Below are 18,754 nucleotides of genomic sequence, written 5' to 3' on the forward strand. Positions count from 1 at the left end.
GTTGTGCCTTGCATTACAGGTTTTGAAGATAAGAAAGGCATCATAAGCCAAAGTATGCACATAGCTTCTAGAACCTGGAAAGGCAAAGGAACAGATTCTTTCCCAGAAGTTCCATCAAGAAATACAGTGAGCCAATGAAACCTCAAATGGGACATCTAACTTTCTGAGATGCAAGATAAGAAATTTGTGGGATTCTTGGCACCAAGTTTTGGTAATTTGTTACACTTTTTTTTTTTTTTTTTTTTTTGAGACAGGGTTTCTCTGTATAGCCCTGGCTGTCCTGGAACTCACTCTGTAGACCAGGCTGGCCTCCAACTCAGAAATCTGCCTTCCTCTGCCTCCCAAGTGCTGGGATTAAAGGCATGTGCCACCACGCCCGGCCTAAAAGACTTCTAATATCAATAGAAAACAGTTCATTTTCACTACTGCTACTCAGATATGTGTGGTATTGGACTTTTTCCTTGACATAGAGCAATCAACGTGTCTAATTTACCGTTGCCTTGCAGGCTCTGAGAAAAGCACTTGCCTCTCACTGAACCTATAGATGGGTGGCATATTCCCTCTTGACGCGACCATTCCTTCTAGTGTAGTCCCCTGCCTCCTTGTGTGCCCTTATTCTGGGCCTTTCCCTAGTTATTTTCTTCTCTCTGGTCAGTACATCAGGTTGGTTGCTACTTAAAGAGGCACCCCAGGCGTAGTATAGGCTCTGAGCTGTAGAGGGCGAGCGCAGCTAAGGAGTTCGCTTCCATAGGGTAGGAGCGGGGCGGAGCCTCAGAGGCGGGGCGGTGTAGCGCGCAGGCGCCAGGCCAGGCTACTTGCGCGCCCGGGGACGGACGAAGACAGTCCAGCTCCTGTTGCGGCTAGTGTAGCAGCGCTTTCGAGCCCCCTTCCCACTTGCCTCAGTTCCCCGTCCCCGGGCCCTTGGGGCTTTTCATCTCAGTCCCTGCAGCTCGTTGCCTGCGCGCACTCTCTGCCTCCAGGATGCCGGTGACGGAGAAAGACCTGGCGGAGGACGCGCCGTGGAAGAAGATTCAGCAGAACACGTTCACGCGCTGGTGCAACGAGCACCTCAAGTGTGTGAACAAACGCATCGGGAACCTGCAGACCGACCTGAGCGACGGGCTACGGCTCATCGCGCTGCTCGAGGTGCTCAGCCAGAAGCGCATGCACCACAAGTACCATCAGCGGCCCACCTTCCGACAGATGAAGCTGGAGAATGTGTCTGTGGCTCTGGAGTTCCTAGACCACGAAAGCATTAAGCTCGTGTCCATTGGTGAGTGTTGTGGCCAGGCCCTAAGTTTGCAGTAATCGGGGTATCCAGCAGCGCCCCCCACCGCGCATCGCTTCCCGGGTATGAGGGAGAAGGAGGTGGCCCTGGGATGAGGACCTAGGAACATAGGCCTTTTCTGCGGTGCAATCCGTGGACTAGGACCTGGCGTGATTGCTCGACACGGTGCTCCTGGCGGTGCCCCTGCAGTGTTGGGGTGGGTTAAGCACCAGTCACACCTGGAGATTTGATTTGCGGGAACCCCTGGAATTGCTGGGAAAATCGTCTGCTGACCCTAATGGCAAAGCCGTGGACTCAAGTACCAAATCCCTACTTCACGCTCGCCAGGTGCGCCCAGGGCAGAGTGACCCGCCCGAGCTGAAAGGGCGTTGGCTCGGAGTCTGGGCGTGGAGACTTTAGGAAGCGACCGCTCTCTTGCTTGGGATCTCTCCACCTAGGTGGAGACCAGGACCTGGGACCCTCCCCTCCTCTTCTTAGGCCGGAATGGGTGTGGGCTCTGAGGTTGGAAGGGGCGTCACAGGGGAATGTCCTCACTTCCTAGCTCTGGCTCAGCGCTGGCGGGTTCCTTCAGGTTGAGATAATTTAGTGGTTGGTAATAATTAATGTGTGTAGAAGAGGGCTTGATTGGCTGGCTGTGTGGCCCTCTAAGTCATCTCAATATTTAGCGTCCGGTGGGCTGAGATGTTCTTAGGCTCATTTTATAGAAGAGGGGGCGTTTAGAGGGCTAATTGACTTGCCCATGGTCACCTCAAGTGTGGTCCAACTGAAAAGTAAAGCAGTGTCCCACTCCCTTCCCCTGGGTCTTTCTGAGAGAGGGAGTTTTGAGTCTTGCTTCTTTCCTCCTGTCTTGAGTAAGAGAATTAAGGCCTGGAGTACTTTAGGCTTCTAAAGAAAAAACAGGGCCCTTGAGGATGTGTTTTGTGAGGGACAAGGGAGGTGTGTATGTGCCCGGGCTCACTTGTTTGCTCCCGTAGGCATTCGTGTGTGCACATATAGCATATATTTATGAAAGATTTTTTTCGTACACAGTGGGGTGCGCAGAGTATTAATTATGTGGAGGATGTGTGCACTTCGTGAAAGGGATTACTTAGGGCTGGGGTTTCTTCCTGAGGAAGCAAGGCCATTATAATGACTCCAGTGACGGAAAGGAAGGAAGGTGGGTGTGGCTTCTGGGACTTTCTCTAGTGGAAAGGGGTTCCCTCTGGACTGAACCTCCTCCTGGCCTCACCCTGGACTTTCCCCACACCTGTGCTGCCAGGTAGATGAGCTTGCTACTTCCTGGGTCCAGGCCGCTACAACTACCAGCCATCCTCCCAGCAAGTTCTTCCTCTCAGGGGTGGCTTCTCAGTGGAGGAAGCTGCCTGGGGTGCAGCACATGGAGGGGGGGCATCTCTTATATTGAGGAGGGAGGATCTCAGAATTCTACGGGGACTCTTCTTTCCTATGAAGAATGATTTTCTAGGCCTGCCTGGCTGAGCTGGACTTGCATGCATCCATTGTTTTTGTTTTAAATGCGATATGTATTTCATTAATTCAACAAAGAAAATTAAATTAAACCAGGAAACTTGACAGAATTGCTTAAAAAAAAAAGAAACCATAGCCCCAGAAAATCAAGGACATCTAATTTACTGTTTATTCATGGGCTGCTGCTCCCAGTCATGCATCTCCAAGCTTGTGGGATTCATTCTGGCCTTGTCTGGTGATTCCTCACAGTTTTCTAATTGGTCCTGATGATTTCCACTCGTGAACCTGTGGCCTGAGCCTCCCATTGTCTAACGGGTCACAGTTATCTTCCATTCATTGATAGGTAGGTCTGTTACCCATGGCCATCTTGTTTCAGTAGCCCATTACAAGTTGTACTGTTTGATTTGTCCCTTTAAAATATGTCTTGAATCCTGTTCCCCAGAGTGGTATTCCTAGGTTAGAGGGTGTGACCACATACAACTCCTCCCTAGTTGCTTTCCAGAAAGATCTCTTAGCAAACAGGTTTTCCAGCCTCTGGAGACCTGTCCATCTTGCCAGGGGCCCAGACTGCTGCAGGAGGAGATGGCACCTAGTCCTAGCGAAAGGTGTCATAGGTAAATGACCAACCCAGAAAATGTCATCTGGCTTGGACCTCAGTTCACTTTATTGTCTTGTGCTTGCCATGGCACTTTTTATCAGGACCACCCACTGCATGTTCTGTTGACTGTTCCCACTGAATATCCAGGATAATCAACTGATAGCAATTAATCTCCTTTTGATAATGATCTTCTCCGAAGGTCCCCTAGAGGGTCAGGCAGGGGTTGGGTTCTGTCCTAGGCAGCCGCATGTTACTTAGAAAGCAGTTGCTGTTGTTAATGTTGTTGTTAGCATTAGTGTTCCTACTTAAAAAGACAGGAAACAGAAATGAACCAGTTTCTGGAGGCGATGGGGCTAAGAAGCACCCTGAGCCCAGAATGCCCGTTAGCCAAGCTATTGAATTTACCTTTGAGTGAATTTCTTTCTAGGGTCAGAGAGGCAATACAGCCTCCCTTTTCCTTCCCTGCATAAAAGGGTTGATGTCGCTTACACTTTGCCGTTCCAGAGTGTTGAAGCTGGATACCCACAGTTTGAACCTTAGCCTCAGATGCAGTAGGTAGGGAGAGACAAGCTTAATCCTCTGGGCTGTGATAACATCTCCTGGACTTAAGTGTTGTAATGGTCAGGAGATGTTTTGTCGTATGGTTGGTTGACTCTGTTGAGAAGTAGCTGCTGTTTCCATTGGTGGCATTTTATTGAGCATTCCTGTTCTCCAGGGGCTCATGTTTTACTCCATAACCGGGGAGGATTATTGGATGAATTCAGAGCATCGCTGTACACCTTGGCTAACGCCCAACGGTTTACATTGTGAGAACCTTTAGAATCATGTCCGTAAGCCCAGCCGTGAGGCGTGAGATGGTGAACAGCTGCCAGAGGCCAGTGACATATCGGCCAATAACTTCTGAAAGACAGCCATGGCTATTTATTTGCTCACATTCGTGGTTTATCAGAAGTTGGTTCCACCCTAGGCGCTATCCCAACATTGAAAGTTTTGTTTAGTTTCTTATGTCTTGAGCAGTTCACAGCGAGGCTTAGCATGCTTAGTTATAGGTTTTTTGTCAGGAGTTGGCAGTTTTATTTACTTGTTTTCTCCACAAATCTTTCTGAGTTTTGGGCAGCTGAGCTTACTTTGGAAAGAAAAGAAGTCTCCAAGCCCAAGAATGACAATTGAGGCTGCTAGAAATTTGGGTAATATATTATGGTCTGGTCCTCTTTTCTAGGGGATTTTTCTCCCCCTTTTACACAATGTAGCTGACGCTGATGTTTAGCTTACCTGCGCAAGGTCAGCCTAGGCGTCATTAGTGTGAGATCCCAAGACTTTGAGTCCCTGGATGGGTCACCAAGCCTCTGAGCATCTCCTTCCTTTCGTCTCCTCATCACTAATGTGATATGCAGTTCCCATGTGTGGTTCCTTATGAACTAGCTAGCAAAAGCCACTGTGTTCTTTTGGACCATGCAATCTAAGAGCCACAAAGAACACTTATGTAGCAAAACCTCAGTTTGTTAGAATTGACAAATTCAGGGCCATTTAAAGCAACGAGACAGCAGCACTTTACTGTGAGGTATACTAAGGGCTAAGGGGTTGGTCAGTTCTCTCTTGCCACAAAGTTACTATTAAAATTTCAATATTTTCTATACCTCTGCTGTCTAATTGCTGAAATAGAAATAATAAATAACAAAAGATTGTTACAAAGAGAATTTTGCGTATTTTTTGCTTGCAATAGAACAAGTTAATATTTCTACAAGTGGCTGAAACAGGGGCTGGAGAGTTGGCTCAGTAACTAAGAGCACTTACCAGCTCTTGCAGAGGACCTGAGTTCAATTCTCAGCACCCACATGATGTCTCACAACTATCTGTAAATCCAGTTCCAGGGAATATTCTGTCCTCTTCTGAACTCCATAGGCACTAGGCACACACATGTATGCAGGCTAAACACTCATACGATCAAAAAAAAAAAAACCAACTATTTTTTTAAGAGGCTGGAATCATTCAGGGTACATAGTAAGTGCTCTGTGAGTGTTTGCTAACTAGACAGGGTACTGGGAGATTATCTCAAGTTGGGCTGGAAGGGTTTGCACACTCAACTGAAGCTCAAAGCACCGCTCTGGGAGGTCAGTTCAGCTGGCTAACGTTGATCCTATTTGCTAAAATCGAGTGGGGAGCTGCCTAGAGGGTGTTTGCTCCTTGGAAGGGGATGACCCTGCTATGTTCTGGCTGCCCCCAGGACCCATTCACACCAGCTTTGTTTCTGAGCTGGACAGGAGCTCCAGGCGCCTGTCATTCCAACCTCCCACCCCGTTCAGGAATCTCTGGGCCAAATCACTTCCAGATGGTGGCGGGGCCTCTCTCTGCTAAGCTCTAGCAATGGTGGAGCCAGCATGCTGGTGAGCGGCCGCCTTCATTCTTGGAGGGTCTGTGGGAAGAAGGGCTTTTATTTGGAGCCAAGCATGTCTTTAGGCACTCCCTGACCCACAGGTCTAGGCTCTGTCCTGTGGGCTCCTGAGTGTGGCTGCCTTGCACTTTGGGGACCTAAGTGTTCAAAGCCCAAGCGTTTAGGCCGTAGCCAGGGATTCCAGATTGTATGCTGTATACATACAATCAGCCTATCCCAGGCCTGCTCATCAGGCATGGACTGCTTGGATTGTGATGTTCTCTGGCTCTGCTGCTTGGATTGTGATGTTCTCTGGCTCTGCCCCGTAACAGCTCTAGTGTGTTACTTTAATTTTTCTTAAGCCTTGGCTTTTCTAACTGCAAAATGAAGGAGAATAATAAGTAGTCCCTATAGAATAGTGGCAGAGAGTGAAAACTTGATTAGGCTGGATCCGAAGCTCAATTGGAAGAATTCTTGCCTGTGCAGAGTCTGGAATTTGAATCCCAGAACTGAGTGAACCTGTCATGGTGACACACACCTGTAAGTCCAGGACTTGGTAAGTAGAGGCAAGATGGTTAGAAATTTGAGGTCATCTTCAGCTGCGTGGCAGATCTGAACTTACTCTGGGCTACTAGAGACCCTGCAATTCACACACAGACACACACTCACTAGCACAATGATGCTAATATGTTCATTATTAATATTTTTTGTTTGTAGCCTAGAGTGTCATGTAGCCTAGGCTAGCCTTGGAATTGCAGGTAGTCTCACCTCTTCTTTCCAATTTGGAATCTATACAGAGCCTCTTGTATGCTAGAGAGCTGCTCTACTAATGTGCTATATCCTCAGTGTCTCAGCTTTCCTCTCTTCCTTCATCTACCCAGTCCCTATTTTATTATTTTATGTTTAACTTTACTCTTTACTAGTCTAAGAAGCTGGACCTGAGTTTTAACCCTGCCTTAAGCCTGATGGAATGAGCCATTTCAACCGAAATGGGTACCATTCCTTACTTTAATAATGATTACAGTTGTCATGTATGGCATTCTACTAGAAATCAGCTTTTGTATTATTCTTGTAACTAGTTACTGACTGAATGTGCCAATGAGCAGAGTAGACTCGGGTTCATTATATAATGAACAATGGCATTTCTTCAGAGGCCTTGAGAAGCTCTTGCTTTTCATGGGAAACTGAGTCCATGACCTCGGGAGAGCATTTCCTGGGAAAGATGATTAGAAAACCAGGTGGTTCTCCATAGGCTGTGGTGCCAAAATGGCAAATGAGGGTGTGTAAAGGTAAAGAAGGGGGCTGCTGGTTATTTTAGTTGTGTTACTTGGCGTGACAGTTGGAGCTGGGAAAACCCGAGCTCTATCTAAGACTCCACATCTTCAGTATGCTTTGTTAGATTGTTATTGAGACAACGGCTCTAGATGGCCTCAGCCTTCAAATCGCTGAAATTGCAGGCACACACCTGTCGGTAGCCTTTGCCTAGGAACCTGCTAGCATTTGCCTTCAGTGCTTTTCTTTGATAAATGATAATTGTTATATCGCTTCTACAGACTATAATGTTATAAAGTAATTGGATAAGACTTCTGCTTTGCCTCTTGTCCAGTGGCAAAGTTCAGCACAGAACCGTTGCTGCCACTCATCCTCTTTCGACCAGTCCCAATGTCCTTGGGCCGATCCTTCTGTACTGTAAGCAAGAACGCAGCTTGGCCCTTGACCTAGTGGGTCCTGGTGACCAAGCTTCCCCTCCCCCATCCTCAGAACCTGATTTTTCTGAGTAGTTCAGGTAGAAATCTTGGCAGGGACAGCAGTATGGTTCTGTTTACTTGTCTGTTCTTGGAACTAGCTCTGCCTCCTTCCTGCCTTTGCTGTGCTCAGTGGTGAGCTGTGCCCCCTCGGCCTCTTCTATAACATCAAGTGTTTTCATGCCTTCTGTCTGCTAAGTATTGGTCTGTGCAATTTTTATCTCTTCTAATCCTTATTGCAAACCCTGTATGTAATGCTTTATTATTTTTGAGATAGGTTCTCACTTTACAGTGCAGACTGTTCTCAAACTTGTGGTCCTCCTGTCTTCACCTTCTGAGTGTTGTATCTTTGCATTTTACGGGTGAGAAAACTAAGGCTGAAATCCACCTTTCTTTATAAGTCAGGTATGATACAGGCTGTGCAGTTTCTGTCTGACCAGAAGCCACTTGTTCCCCAGCATAGCTATAAATGGGGCCCAATGCAAAACTGTAAAATTGCTTAAAACATTTTGTATGAATTGTTTCCCTTTTTTTCTTTCTTTTGGGGGGAGGCGCATAATTCAAGTCTATGGTTTTGTCGTATGAACTTTGTGGATGACTCCTTCATCCTGTCGCAGTGTCAAAAGCTTAGCCTTGACCTGTGAGACTGAAGTATTTTCATGTCAGTCAGACTGTACGCAGGCAAGGAAAAGAGGTCTATTGTAGAAAGAGGTCATGGGGGAGACTTTCTCCTTGATGTTTGCTTTGTTTTATTTTGCTTCAGACTTTACTCGTTTGTGATTGATTAATGCAACACTAACATTTTTCTGCCACCAGCTGGCCTTGATGACACAAGCTTCAGCTGCTCAGGAGACTGAGTCAAGACACCTCAGACTCAAGGCCAGCTTGTACAGCTGAGTGGGGTCCTGTCTATGCCAGCATGAAGTGGAAAAAAAGTGGGGTTGTTGGGGTGTTGACAAGGACAGCGATCAATGCTAGGAGGCTCGAATGTGTGAGGCCTGGGTTCAATCTCTAGTATGGGAGGTAGGGAGAGAAGGACATTTCCTGACCCACCCTTGTGCCCATTTTGCCTTGCCTGCCCCAACACCAGGGAGCATTGATTGTGTGTGGAGGGTGCTTTCCATAGTGTCTTTAGATATTTCTGTGACTCCTTTGGTTCCCAGTGGGGAACAGCAAAAGCTTGTTTGCTTTGAGGCAGCTGTTTGGGGGCCTTGGGTTGTGAGGCCTGGAAGCCAGAGGTGAGGAAGGAGGCTTCCTAGGAATTCCTCATGGCTTCTGTCCTGCATCTGGAGAACTCATGGTGCCTGCTGTAAAGCAAGTGTGGACTGAGGTGGGGAATGTGTCAAGAGCTGGCTGTGTCAGCAGAGAGCATTGGTGGACATTGGCCCAGCTGTACTGTGTCAGAAATGACTCACCTACATCCCTTTCTCCTGCTACCTTTAAACATTAACCAGGGAGGAGGTGTTTTCTGGGGAGTGCAGTGTTCCTCTCTGCACAGGTCTGGCAGTGGTCTTTTATTTGTTTGGCTCTGGCATGCCTTGCCTGCCATTCCACCAAGTGGCTTTCTGTTCATTGTTCAGCTGGCCTCAGGCAGGCCACCAGCAGGAAGGAAGCTGTGTGCTTGAAGCTCAGCCTGTGTTGCCCGTGGCTTTCTCCACCCCCGAGAAGCTGGTCTGAAGGCCCATTCAGGGCTTCTGAGTAGTTCAGGGCTAGCTTGTTGAAAGGTCTGGGTTTTTACACCGCACTCCTGTTCTCTGTCTCTGAAGGCCCTTTATGCTGGCATGAATTCCCTTTCTCATGGAGATTTGAAGCTCTTTTGACTAAATGGGCCGGTCACCTTACTGGGTATTTTCATAAGGATTTCGCCGTGCCAGCCAACTTTTCTGGAATTTCCTCTCTGATAGAAAGGCAACCAATGAGGTTGGAATTATTTGGAACTTTGCTTGGAATGTTGGCACCCTCACTATATAGGGAAACGGGTGGGGATTTGTGGCAAGGAGTATGTAAATTTGCTGTGACACATAAATTGAGATTTTTAAGATGAAAAAAAAAAAAAAAGAAAACCCCAAACCGCAAGCAGTTGGCTGTCTTTCCACAAAGAAGAAATGGTGTTTGTTTCCACCTCGTGCTGAGCGTGACTGAGGGCCAGTCAGGCCTCTCTTGTAAGTGGAGGTAGGAAAGGTTTCGAGTGGCTAAAATCACGTTCCTCTCTGCCCTCTGCAAGCCATCCCTCACAGAAACAGTTTGCTTTTTATCGTGTTGGTACCACAGTTCTTGTGTGAATCATGCCAAGTTCCTTGCATGTTCCTGGAGGGACTTAACAGATACAAAGGAATCAAGAATGATTGGGCATCCCACAGTCTTGTCAAGCATTCTCGGAGAATAAATGGAAGAGTTACTATTGGTAATGAGGCAGTTAGAAATGAGGACAAACTTTTTTTGAGACAGGGTATCCCAGGCTGGCCTTAAACTTGGTGTGTAACTAAGGATGAACTGGAACTTCTGATGTACCAGCGCACCTTGTTTTTTATGCAGGTCTCTGTGACTTGGTAGTTCCTGTGTTCACAAAATTTCTTCAGAAAGAGGCAGAGCAAAGTGGAAAGATCAGGACCCAGAAGTGTCCTGAATACACAAGCTAGGTAGATCCTGGCTTAGAAGCATGTGTGGGTGGCTTGTCATGGTCCTCATAGCAGCTGAAGGAGGGTAGCTGGCTCCTGGGGATGGGATGGCTCTGGGACAGGGGTATTGTTACTGGGAGGCTCTAGCATGCTACTTCCTGCCAATGCCTCTCTTACTACAATCCTCTCCGTGTCCTCTTTATGTGTTTTCTCTGATATTCCAGGCTAGTTACTTCAGTGGATGGAGGCCCGTGCCCTGTCCTTAGGACCCATATCCCTCTGTGGATCAAATTGTTCCAAGGCCAGGGATGTGTCTTACTTACCTCTGAGCTTGGCACTTAAGAAATAACTTAGTGAATAAATAAACAGTCTCTAGCACAATGGGTTGAGTAATAAGCCCAGTGCATTGATATGCTTGCAATATGTTTGTTTGTTTGTTTGTTTGTTTTTGCATCTTGTTGCTAAAGTGGGAATAGTTGTATAGTATAGTGTAACTTGTGGGTGTCCCAGCCAAACACCCAATTTTTGGATCTGTGATGTTGAACTTAATTCAGTCCTTCATACTCACCCTTTCAACCCTGACAGTTGACAATGAGCTATTAGAAAGCAGGGCTTCTCAAGTGAAGCTCAGACAGTGAACTTAATAGTAAGGCACTGAGGACCAGCTCCCTGTAATCATAGTAACAGCTTCAGTAGAGTAGAGTGTGTATATTGAGTATCTGCAAAGAACCAGGTCTTGTTAGACAGGCTTTCCAACAATAGCTAAGGGAAACCTCATTGCAACTTTGAAAGACAATTATTGTTATAATGTCCTTATAGAGGTAAGGAAACTGAGGCACATCCAGCTGGCTAATGGTGTGTGTGTGTGTGTGTGTGTGTGTGTGTGTGTGTGTGGCTGGCTGTTATTTTTAAGATTTTAATCTTTTTTTCTTTTTTCTTCTTTTTTTTTTTTGGTTTTTTTCAAGACAGGGTTTCTCTGTGTAGCCTTGGCTGTCCTGGAACTCACTCTGTAGACCAGGCTGGCCTCGAACTTGAACTCAGAAATCTGCCTGCCTCTGCCTGCCTCTGCCTCCCAAGTGCTGGGATTAAAGGTGTGCGCCACCACCGCCCGGCGATTTTAATCTCTTTTAAAATTTACTTTTATCTTACGCATGTTGGTACTTTGCCTGCATGTATGTCTATGTGTAGACTTCACATTGCCTGAAACTGGCGTTATGGACCTGTTGTGAGCTGCTATGTGGGTGCTGGGAATTGAACCTGGGTCCTTTGGAAGAGCAAACAGTATTCTTAACCACTGAACCATCTCTTCAGCCTCAAGCATGTTTTTGAATGAAAAGTCATATTTGTAGGCTGGTGAGGTGACTTAGGGGGTTAAAGTGCTTGGGGTTCAATTCCTGGGACCCACATGTTGGAAGGAGAGAGAATTCCTGCAAAATGTCCTGTCTTCTCCCACGTATCCAACATGATGCACACATGCCTATGCACACTCATACAAATGGTTATATAAATAAATATATTAATTTTTAAACTTATATTTGTAATTATTTATTTTGAAAAAAAATCAATTACAGAGAAAAGCATAGCTCTTACCTGTGAAGAACTTGGGTGAACTATTTTGTTTCCTTTCAGGGATTTTTGGCATACAGTCAGTCCCCTTTTAGTTGTAAGGGAAAAAAGAGAGATGCACTTTCTGAGGAATGAGGCTGTGGACTGGAACTTTCTTGTGCAGTCATTGCTTGCACTGGTGTTTGTAACAAGATTCACCTTTGAGCTTTAACTGTGCTTGGACCAGCACTAACACTGGAAGTCCTACTTGCCTCTCATTATGGTTTGGAAGTCTCTCTTGGTTCAGGAATATGTTTTGGTCAACCATGGAGCAGGGGTGTTCCAGCTACTTCCTGTGTCTTAAAAGCTTTTAGGACCAACTTTTATTGGACCTGCCAGAGTCTGTTAATAACAGTTATTATGTTTGGTAACTGTTGCAATTTTTGTCTCATGTTTAGCTGCCCAGTGGAGAGATTCAGTTTAGTTTTTAGTTGCTCAGCTACACCCAAAGTTTAAACTGTGCTTCAGAAGTCCCCTGGCAGGATGGAGTTGGACAGCCTGGTTGGTTTCCCTTGCCCTCCTAGGGACTTGTAAAGATTGTTCCATACTGGCTTGAAGGCTTCATGCTCTTAGGGAGGAACTTTTCCCAGTCGGACACCAGACCCACAGAATATCCCATTTCTATTTCCTGTGAGGCAAAGGAGATAGAATGAAAGCTACTTCGGATACAGCCACTTTCCAAGTGTTTAGGACACTTTCCAAGTGTCAGAATGACCCTGCCACTTCCTTGGGAGTCTTGGGGCTGGGTTTCTGGAGTGTTCTGATAGGAAGTACTTTGCCCTGTCACAGCACTCCCAAATAGCACTCTGGTCCTGGAGGACCATAAATGTCTTGTAAATCACACCCATCCCCCTTCTCCTCATACCCTTCCCCCATTGGTGAGGATCACCTCAGGCTAGAGGAAGAAGTAATGTCATTATCAAGGAAGGGTTCGGTGTCTACCCTGGCTAGGAATTGGCCAAATCGGAGAGACTGAGACTATTATCAAGAGAAGAGGTCACCTGGGTTTTTGATTAACTGTTGGTTAGGTACCTTTTGGCTTAGTGGCATTTTCTGGGCAAATTTGTTTTAAAGATAGGAAGAATGGTGTGACACTTTTCCTTTTTGTTGTTGTTGTTTTGTTCTTTGGTGTTTTTGTTTGTTTTATTTTGTTTGTTTGTTTTTTGAAACAAGTCTAAAACTATGTAGCTCTGGTTGTCCTGTAGACCACACTGCCCTTGAACTCAGAGATCTGCCTGCCTCTGCCTTCCAAGTGCTGAGTTTAAATGCTAATGCCTTAAAAAAAAAAAAAAAAAAGACAGCATCTCACATTGTAACCTGGGCAGATCCAAAACTTGGGGCAAGGTTCCTAAAACTCTGATTGAGGGCTGGGTGGTGGTGGTGCACGCCTTTAATCCTAGCACTTGGAAGGCAAAGGCAGGTGGATTTCTGAGTTCGAGGCCAGCCTGGTCTACAGAGTGAGTTCCAGGACAGCCAAGGCTACACAGAGAAACCCTGTCTTGAAAAAAAAAAAAAGATAGTTAATAGGCAGGAGCCACCACTCCTGGCAATGACAAGTACTCTTGATGGATTCTTCTAGTTTTCTTATCAGTTTGTATTTTAGTTGCTTTCTCATTGATGAGACACCATGACCATGACCAAGGCAATTTATAGAAGGTTAGAGTCTGGTGAGGAATATGGCAGTAGGCAAGCAGGCATGGTGCTGGAACAGTAGAGGAAAGTTAATATCTTATCTGTATGTAGGAGGTCAAGAGAGCTGAGAATGGTGTTAGCTTTTAAAATCTCAAAGCCCATCCCAGGCCACACCTCCTAATCCTTCCCAAACAGTTCCACTAACTGGGGACCAAGCATTCAAATATATGAGGCTTTGCTGGACATTCTTATTCAAACCACCACAGTTTGGACAATCATTTTCTCTTTTTAATCTCTTCTTGCCCTCCTAGCTCCTTTGCGTTCTCCTTTTCTTTCATTAATCTGTTCTTTTTGTCTCTTGCAATGTTTCCCCCCTATTTTTTCAAATTTAAAGCATGTGTGTATGCGTGCGTGGGTGTGTACATGTGCACATATGTGTGTCACACCCCATGTGTAGAGGTCAGAGGATAACTCTGGGAGGTAGTTTTGAGTTTTTCCTCCATGTAGGTTATAGAGATGGAATTTGAGTCATCTTTAGGCTTGGCAGTGGGCATCTCTAGTTGCTGGCATCTTGCCAGCCTTCTTTTTTTTTTTTTTTTAAAGGATGTATCTGTTGTTATTGCACGTGTGAGTGAGTACTTGATTGGCCAGGGCAGACATGCATTGCCACATCGCTTTGGGAGATGTCAGAGGACAACTTGTGGGAATTGGTTCTCTCCTACAGTTTGGCCTTAGAGATTGAATTTGGGTTGCCAGCTTTGCATGGGCAGTCTCCTTTATCTGCTAAACTATCTCACAACCTTTTTCTTTTAAAGGTTTTATTTATTCCCCTTTATGCTGTGTGTATGTACCTAAGTATGTGTGGAGCGGGGGAGGTTAGGTAGGACAGCTTTTTATGTGGGTACCAGGGATTGAACTCTGATCTCCATATTTTAGAGGCAAGGACTTTTACTGGCTGAGCCATCTCTCCTCTCACTTCTTTTGTGTTTGCTTTTGCCTTGCCTGTATAAGAGCCGGCCTTTGAAAGAACTGTAATATGCTGACTACCTCTTTGTTGGCTCTGACTGGCTACAGGAAGATGCTTCTCTCCTGCTGTCCAGACAGGCAAGGCGATTTGTAATCCCAGATGCTTCTGAGACTTGGAGGATCATTTGAACTTAAGAGTTTGAAACCAGTCTGGGCAACACAGACTCTACGGGAAGGGGGAGAGGAAGGAGCATTTGAAAGTCTGAGGCAGGTGAATTCAAAGCCAGCCTGGGCTACAAAGGAATTGAGGGAAACCCCTCCCCCAACAGTATTCTTCCTTGTAGTTATGGGGTAGGAAAGCTCTGGTTGGTGTGTCTGGCTCCTAGCAAGTGCTCAGGAAATGATAGCTGATTCTGTCCGTGTCTGTATCGCTGGTTGTACTTTATCTTGCAAAAAACGAGTCTTTCTGCTAATGTCCCAGGTGCAGCTCCTGCTGTCTTTTCAGGATTTTGTGGAAATGATGAACTGTAGGAAGCTAGAAAGACAAGGTATTTCCAGTATCAATCTACGTGACCGTGAGGCTATGCTGACTGGGCCTTGCATGCTTTCAAGTGGAGCATAGTAGCAAAGCAAGCCAGCTGTTTGCATCCAGCCCCTAAGACTAGCTGTCCCCGACTTGGCACTGGGTATCACTTTCTCTCTCTTTAATCCAGGCTCTTGGCATCTAGGACATTTGTAGGACAGCCTGCGCCACCTGCCTGGCAACAATACTTTCACTGTCCTGGGTATGCCCTTAACCCCAAGACAGTCCAACCTTGTGTTATGAGGCTTATGATAGTATTTTACAGTAATGCTTAGGAACTACCTTGAAGATCCAGGTTGCTGTGTCAGGATGGGCGTAGGAGGCTGCTATAGTGAATTCTGTGGATTCTAATACAGGAGTGGATCTGGGAAGTGACTGCAGGATCTTCAGTTCTCAGCAGCTACACCAGACACCCCGCTACCAGGCTGAAGGGATGTATGTGGGTCTTGCTTCCTCCATTTGCCTGCTGATTCCGTGGGTAGGTTAGATTCCTGTCTGATAGGACAACATATAGCCATCATTTTCTTTTCCGTGCCCAGGGGAACATTCAGCCCCTTTCCCAAAGGCAGAGTTGGTTCTTGAGCAAGGAAGGCAGATCTCCTGTTTAAGCACAGGAAGGAAGGACAGTAAAGGAGCCACCTCCCCTCTCCTACTTTTACATCCTATGGCTGTGTCCATTTTGTCCTCACTTAATTTTATTTCCGCCTGCAGTTGACTCACTTTTACAACAGATGTAATTGAAAAGGAGACTTTGTGTCACTATCATAATGGAAAAGCAACATCACTGAGTAAATGGAAGGTAACCATAAATAAACCCAAAACAGTGTTATAAAGTTGCAGCCAGCTTGCCTCTGCTCAGCATGAGGCCTCCCTGCTTGTAGTAAAAGTGGGGAAATGAGCTGCTGAGCAGTGTGGAAAGTAACCATGAGCACACTGATGCTAATAAAGCATTTCTCCTGACCTGCTCAGATCTGATAGAGGGCTAGACCTGGGGAGAGAACCACATCTCTGATGCATCGTGACTGGTAGCCACCCAGCTCTGATTAGTAATTTACAGTGGTTTCCCCTTTTATCTGTGGTTGGAAACCACGGAGATAAACAATGAGTAAATTTTAAATTGTACCCCAATTACGCCTTTAATTGCAGCACTTGGGAGGCAGAGGCAGGTGGATTGCTGAGGTCGAGGCCAGCCTGGTCTACAGAGAGAGTTTCATGATAGCCAGGACTACACAGAGAAACCCTGTCTCAAAAGACAAACAAATAACAAACAAAATTATATGTTGTTCTGAATATAGTGATAGATTCTTACACCACCCCATGTCATCCTTCCTGAACAGACCCATTCAGTTGTCTGGAGGGTCTACCTCCCGTGTATTTATTTACTCCAAGTCAGTTTTGCAAAGCATGATGTGGATCCAAGAAGCAAACTGAAAGCTTATTTGCCGCGATACTGTTTGTGTTAAGTTTTATTTACATGTGTATGTAAAACAATACATACATGTTCATGGGAATGACCACTACCAAAATTTGTGGTTGCCAGGGCTGTATGTATGCTGTAACTGGGGCATACAGTCCAGAGGTATGCAGCTGGATGTAGTAGTGCATTTGTTAAATCCCAGCACTTGGGGGGAGGATCTCTGAGAGTTTGAGGGCAACCTGGTCTATGTAGGTAGTTCTAGGCCAGCCAGGGTTACATAGTGAGATCCTGTCTCAAAAACAAAAGCGGGAAGGGGTATGCAGAGGGTTTTGATTCTTCATATATTTAATTCTTCAGTTGAATGGTAATTGTGTCATATTATAACTTCCCTGTTCCATATGTTTGTATGGACGATTTCCCTTATAAAAAGACTGGGAATGTAGCTCAGTAGAGTAGTAGCCTGGCATGCTACTGGAAGAAATAAAAGCATAAGTGGCTGGAAATGGTGGTCCAAAGCTGCAGTTCTAGCTTATCGGGAGGCTGAAGTTTGGAGGAGTTTGATCCAGCCTAGGCAACCTAACAAGGCAAATTTATAGATTGATACAACACATTTCTCTATTTGACCATGGAAAAGAGAAAAATACCTTGTGTTTATTATTCTGTTTGGTTGTCTTGCATACAAGTTTGAGCCTAGCTTGTAACAAAGAAAATAGATCATCCTTGAGATGTTCGGATATGATAGTAAGACAAAAGCCATTCATGCTGAGTAGAATTCCTCCCCACAGCTGTGTTGAAAGACCTGAGCTAATTACCTTAAGAGTATAAGGCCCTCCTGTTGCTGTGAGCATGACAAGATTGGGGTTCCCAAAGACACAGAGCCCCAGAAGTTTGCCTCCAGGAACTTGCAGTCAATAGTCTTTTGTCTGAGAGAAGATGTTTTTCAAAGTATTCCAAGGGACTGCTGAGATATTTGCACTGTCTCTAAAAGTAGGTAGAAGTCCAGAGTAGGGGATGATCTACCAGGGAATGAATGTTAGGGAGGGTTGCACTCTGAGCTAACCTTTGCACTGGCCACATTCATTTTGTTGGTCCTCAACTAGGAGAGTGTGTTCTGGTCTCTAAATTTAAAATTTTAAACAAACAGACAAAAAACAATTTTATTGAGTATAATTCAGGTGTAGTAAAGGTACTTTATTACACTTGCAGGCAGATACTCTCTCACAGATACCCTCAGATACACATCATTTCACATAGAAGGGTACCATTAGCAATACGAAGACAGAGCATACCTGTGTACCTGTGTAATAGCTTTCAAAGTTCCTTTGAACTTTGACCTGGATTTTGATATCTCCCCTTTTCAGGCTTCCAGGTGCTGGGATTACAGATGTGTGCCATCATTCCCAGCTTGGTTTTTGTTTGTTTTTTAAAAATATTATTCTTTTAAAGGTGGTTGGTATCAGTGGCTGTCATTTTAGTTACTTTTATGAAACTTTTAAGTTTTCACTGTAAATAGTTCTTGTAACTAATTCTAGGCAAACGTTCCCATGCTCCTACCACATGGGCTAGCTAGGAGCATGGTAGATACTTCTTACCAAAGCAGAATCAAACCTTTCCAACCATCATTCCACAGCTAGCCTGTAAGCTACACCTACTATGTGCCAAGTTGGTACCAAATAGTCACATATCCCACTTACACATGTCCATGTTATAGGTAGGGGAACTGACATGCCAAAGGTCTGCTTTAGTGACTTGCAATAGAGGCAGACTTTGGAGGTAATGTGGTAGGATGCATATGGTTCCAAGCTATAAGAAGTTCAAACAGTCCTGGATCACCCCTGAAACATTAGAAGAATGGCAGACAGCTTGGCCTGGAGGTATGCAGGCCACCAGAAGGCCCTGGCCCATTGTCATTGTAACAGTTTCAGGCTCTACTGCTATACCTCATATGGCATGAGGAAGAAGGCTGGCCCCTAGACCCAGGAGTCCCAGGAAAGTCTCAGGGCTCAGTGGGATTTATCCAGTCTGCCCTCCCCTTAAGTGCTGCCCTCTCCTCAAGTGCTGACTGGCCACATAACTGTTGTATTCCCCCAGTTAGAAATTAGGAACATGAAGACATGAGAAAATGTCTAGCTTTTCCCACTAGGACACTGTGACACTAATTTGTCAATATTTCTTTAGAACACTCTTCATTTTATAAAAACAGTATCATTATGTGTTTCTTTCCTAATGACTTTTAGATAAGCATCTTGTCCACACCTATTAAAGAGAGATTATCTGGTCATATCACAGACATACGAGCAAGGGACACACACACACACACACTTACTTTATGTTTCTTTTTAAAAAATAGATTCAGCCGGGCGGTGGTGGCACACATCTTTAATCCCAGCAATTGAGAGGCAGAGGCAGAGGCAGGCAGATTTCTGAGTCGAGGCCAGCCTGGTTTACAGAGTGAGTTCCAGGATAG

At 45.5% G+C, this 18,754-nt stretch overlaps 1 protein-coding gene across 3 annotated transcripts in view; it reads left to right on the top strand.

Moving 5' to 3' along the window:
* The first annotated feature begins 819 nt into the window (after nt 1–819).
* Nucleotides 820–18,754, top strand: part of Flnb (filamin B) — a 135,695-nt gene continuing 117,760 nt past the window's right edge. For 2 of the 3 annotated variants that reach the window (XM_031344184.1, XM_031344190.1), the window contains exon 1: nt 846–1,273. In XM_031344184.1, the coding sequence (XP_031200044.1) occupies nt 982–1,273 (292 nt within the window). In that variant the 5' untranslated portion in view covers nt 846–981. Of the gene's footprint in view, nt 1,274–18,754 lie in introns of all 3 variants that reach the window. The other variant, XM_031344178.1, reaches the window with a different exon arrangement.

The sequence above is a fragment of the Mastomys coucha genome, unplaced genomic scaffold (genome assembly GCF_008632895.1).
Source record: "Mastomys coucha isolate ucsf_1 unplaced genomic scaffold, UCSF_Mcou_1 pScaffold10, whole genome shotgun sequence".
NCBI classification, from domain to species: Eukaryota; Metazoa; Chordata; class Mammalia; order Rodentia; family Muridae; genus Mastomys; species Mastomys coucha.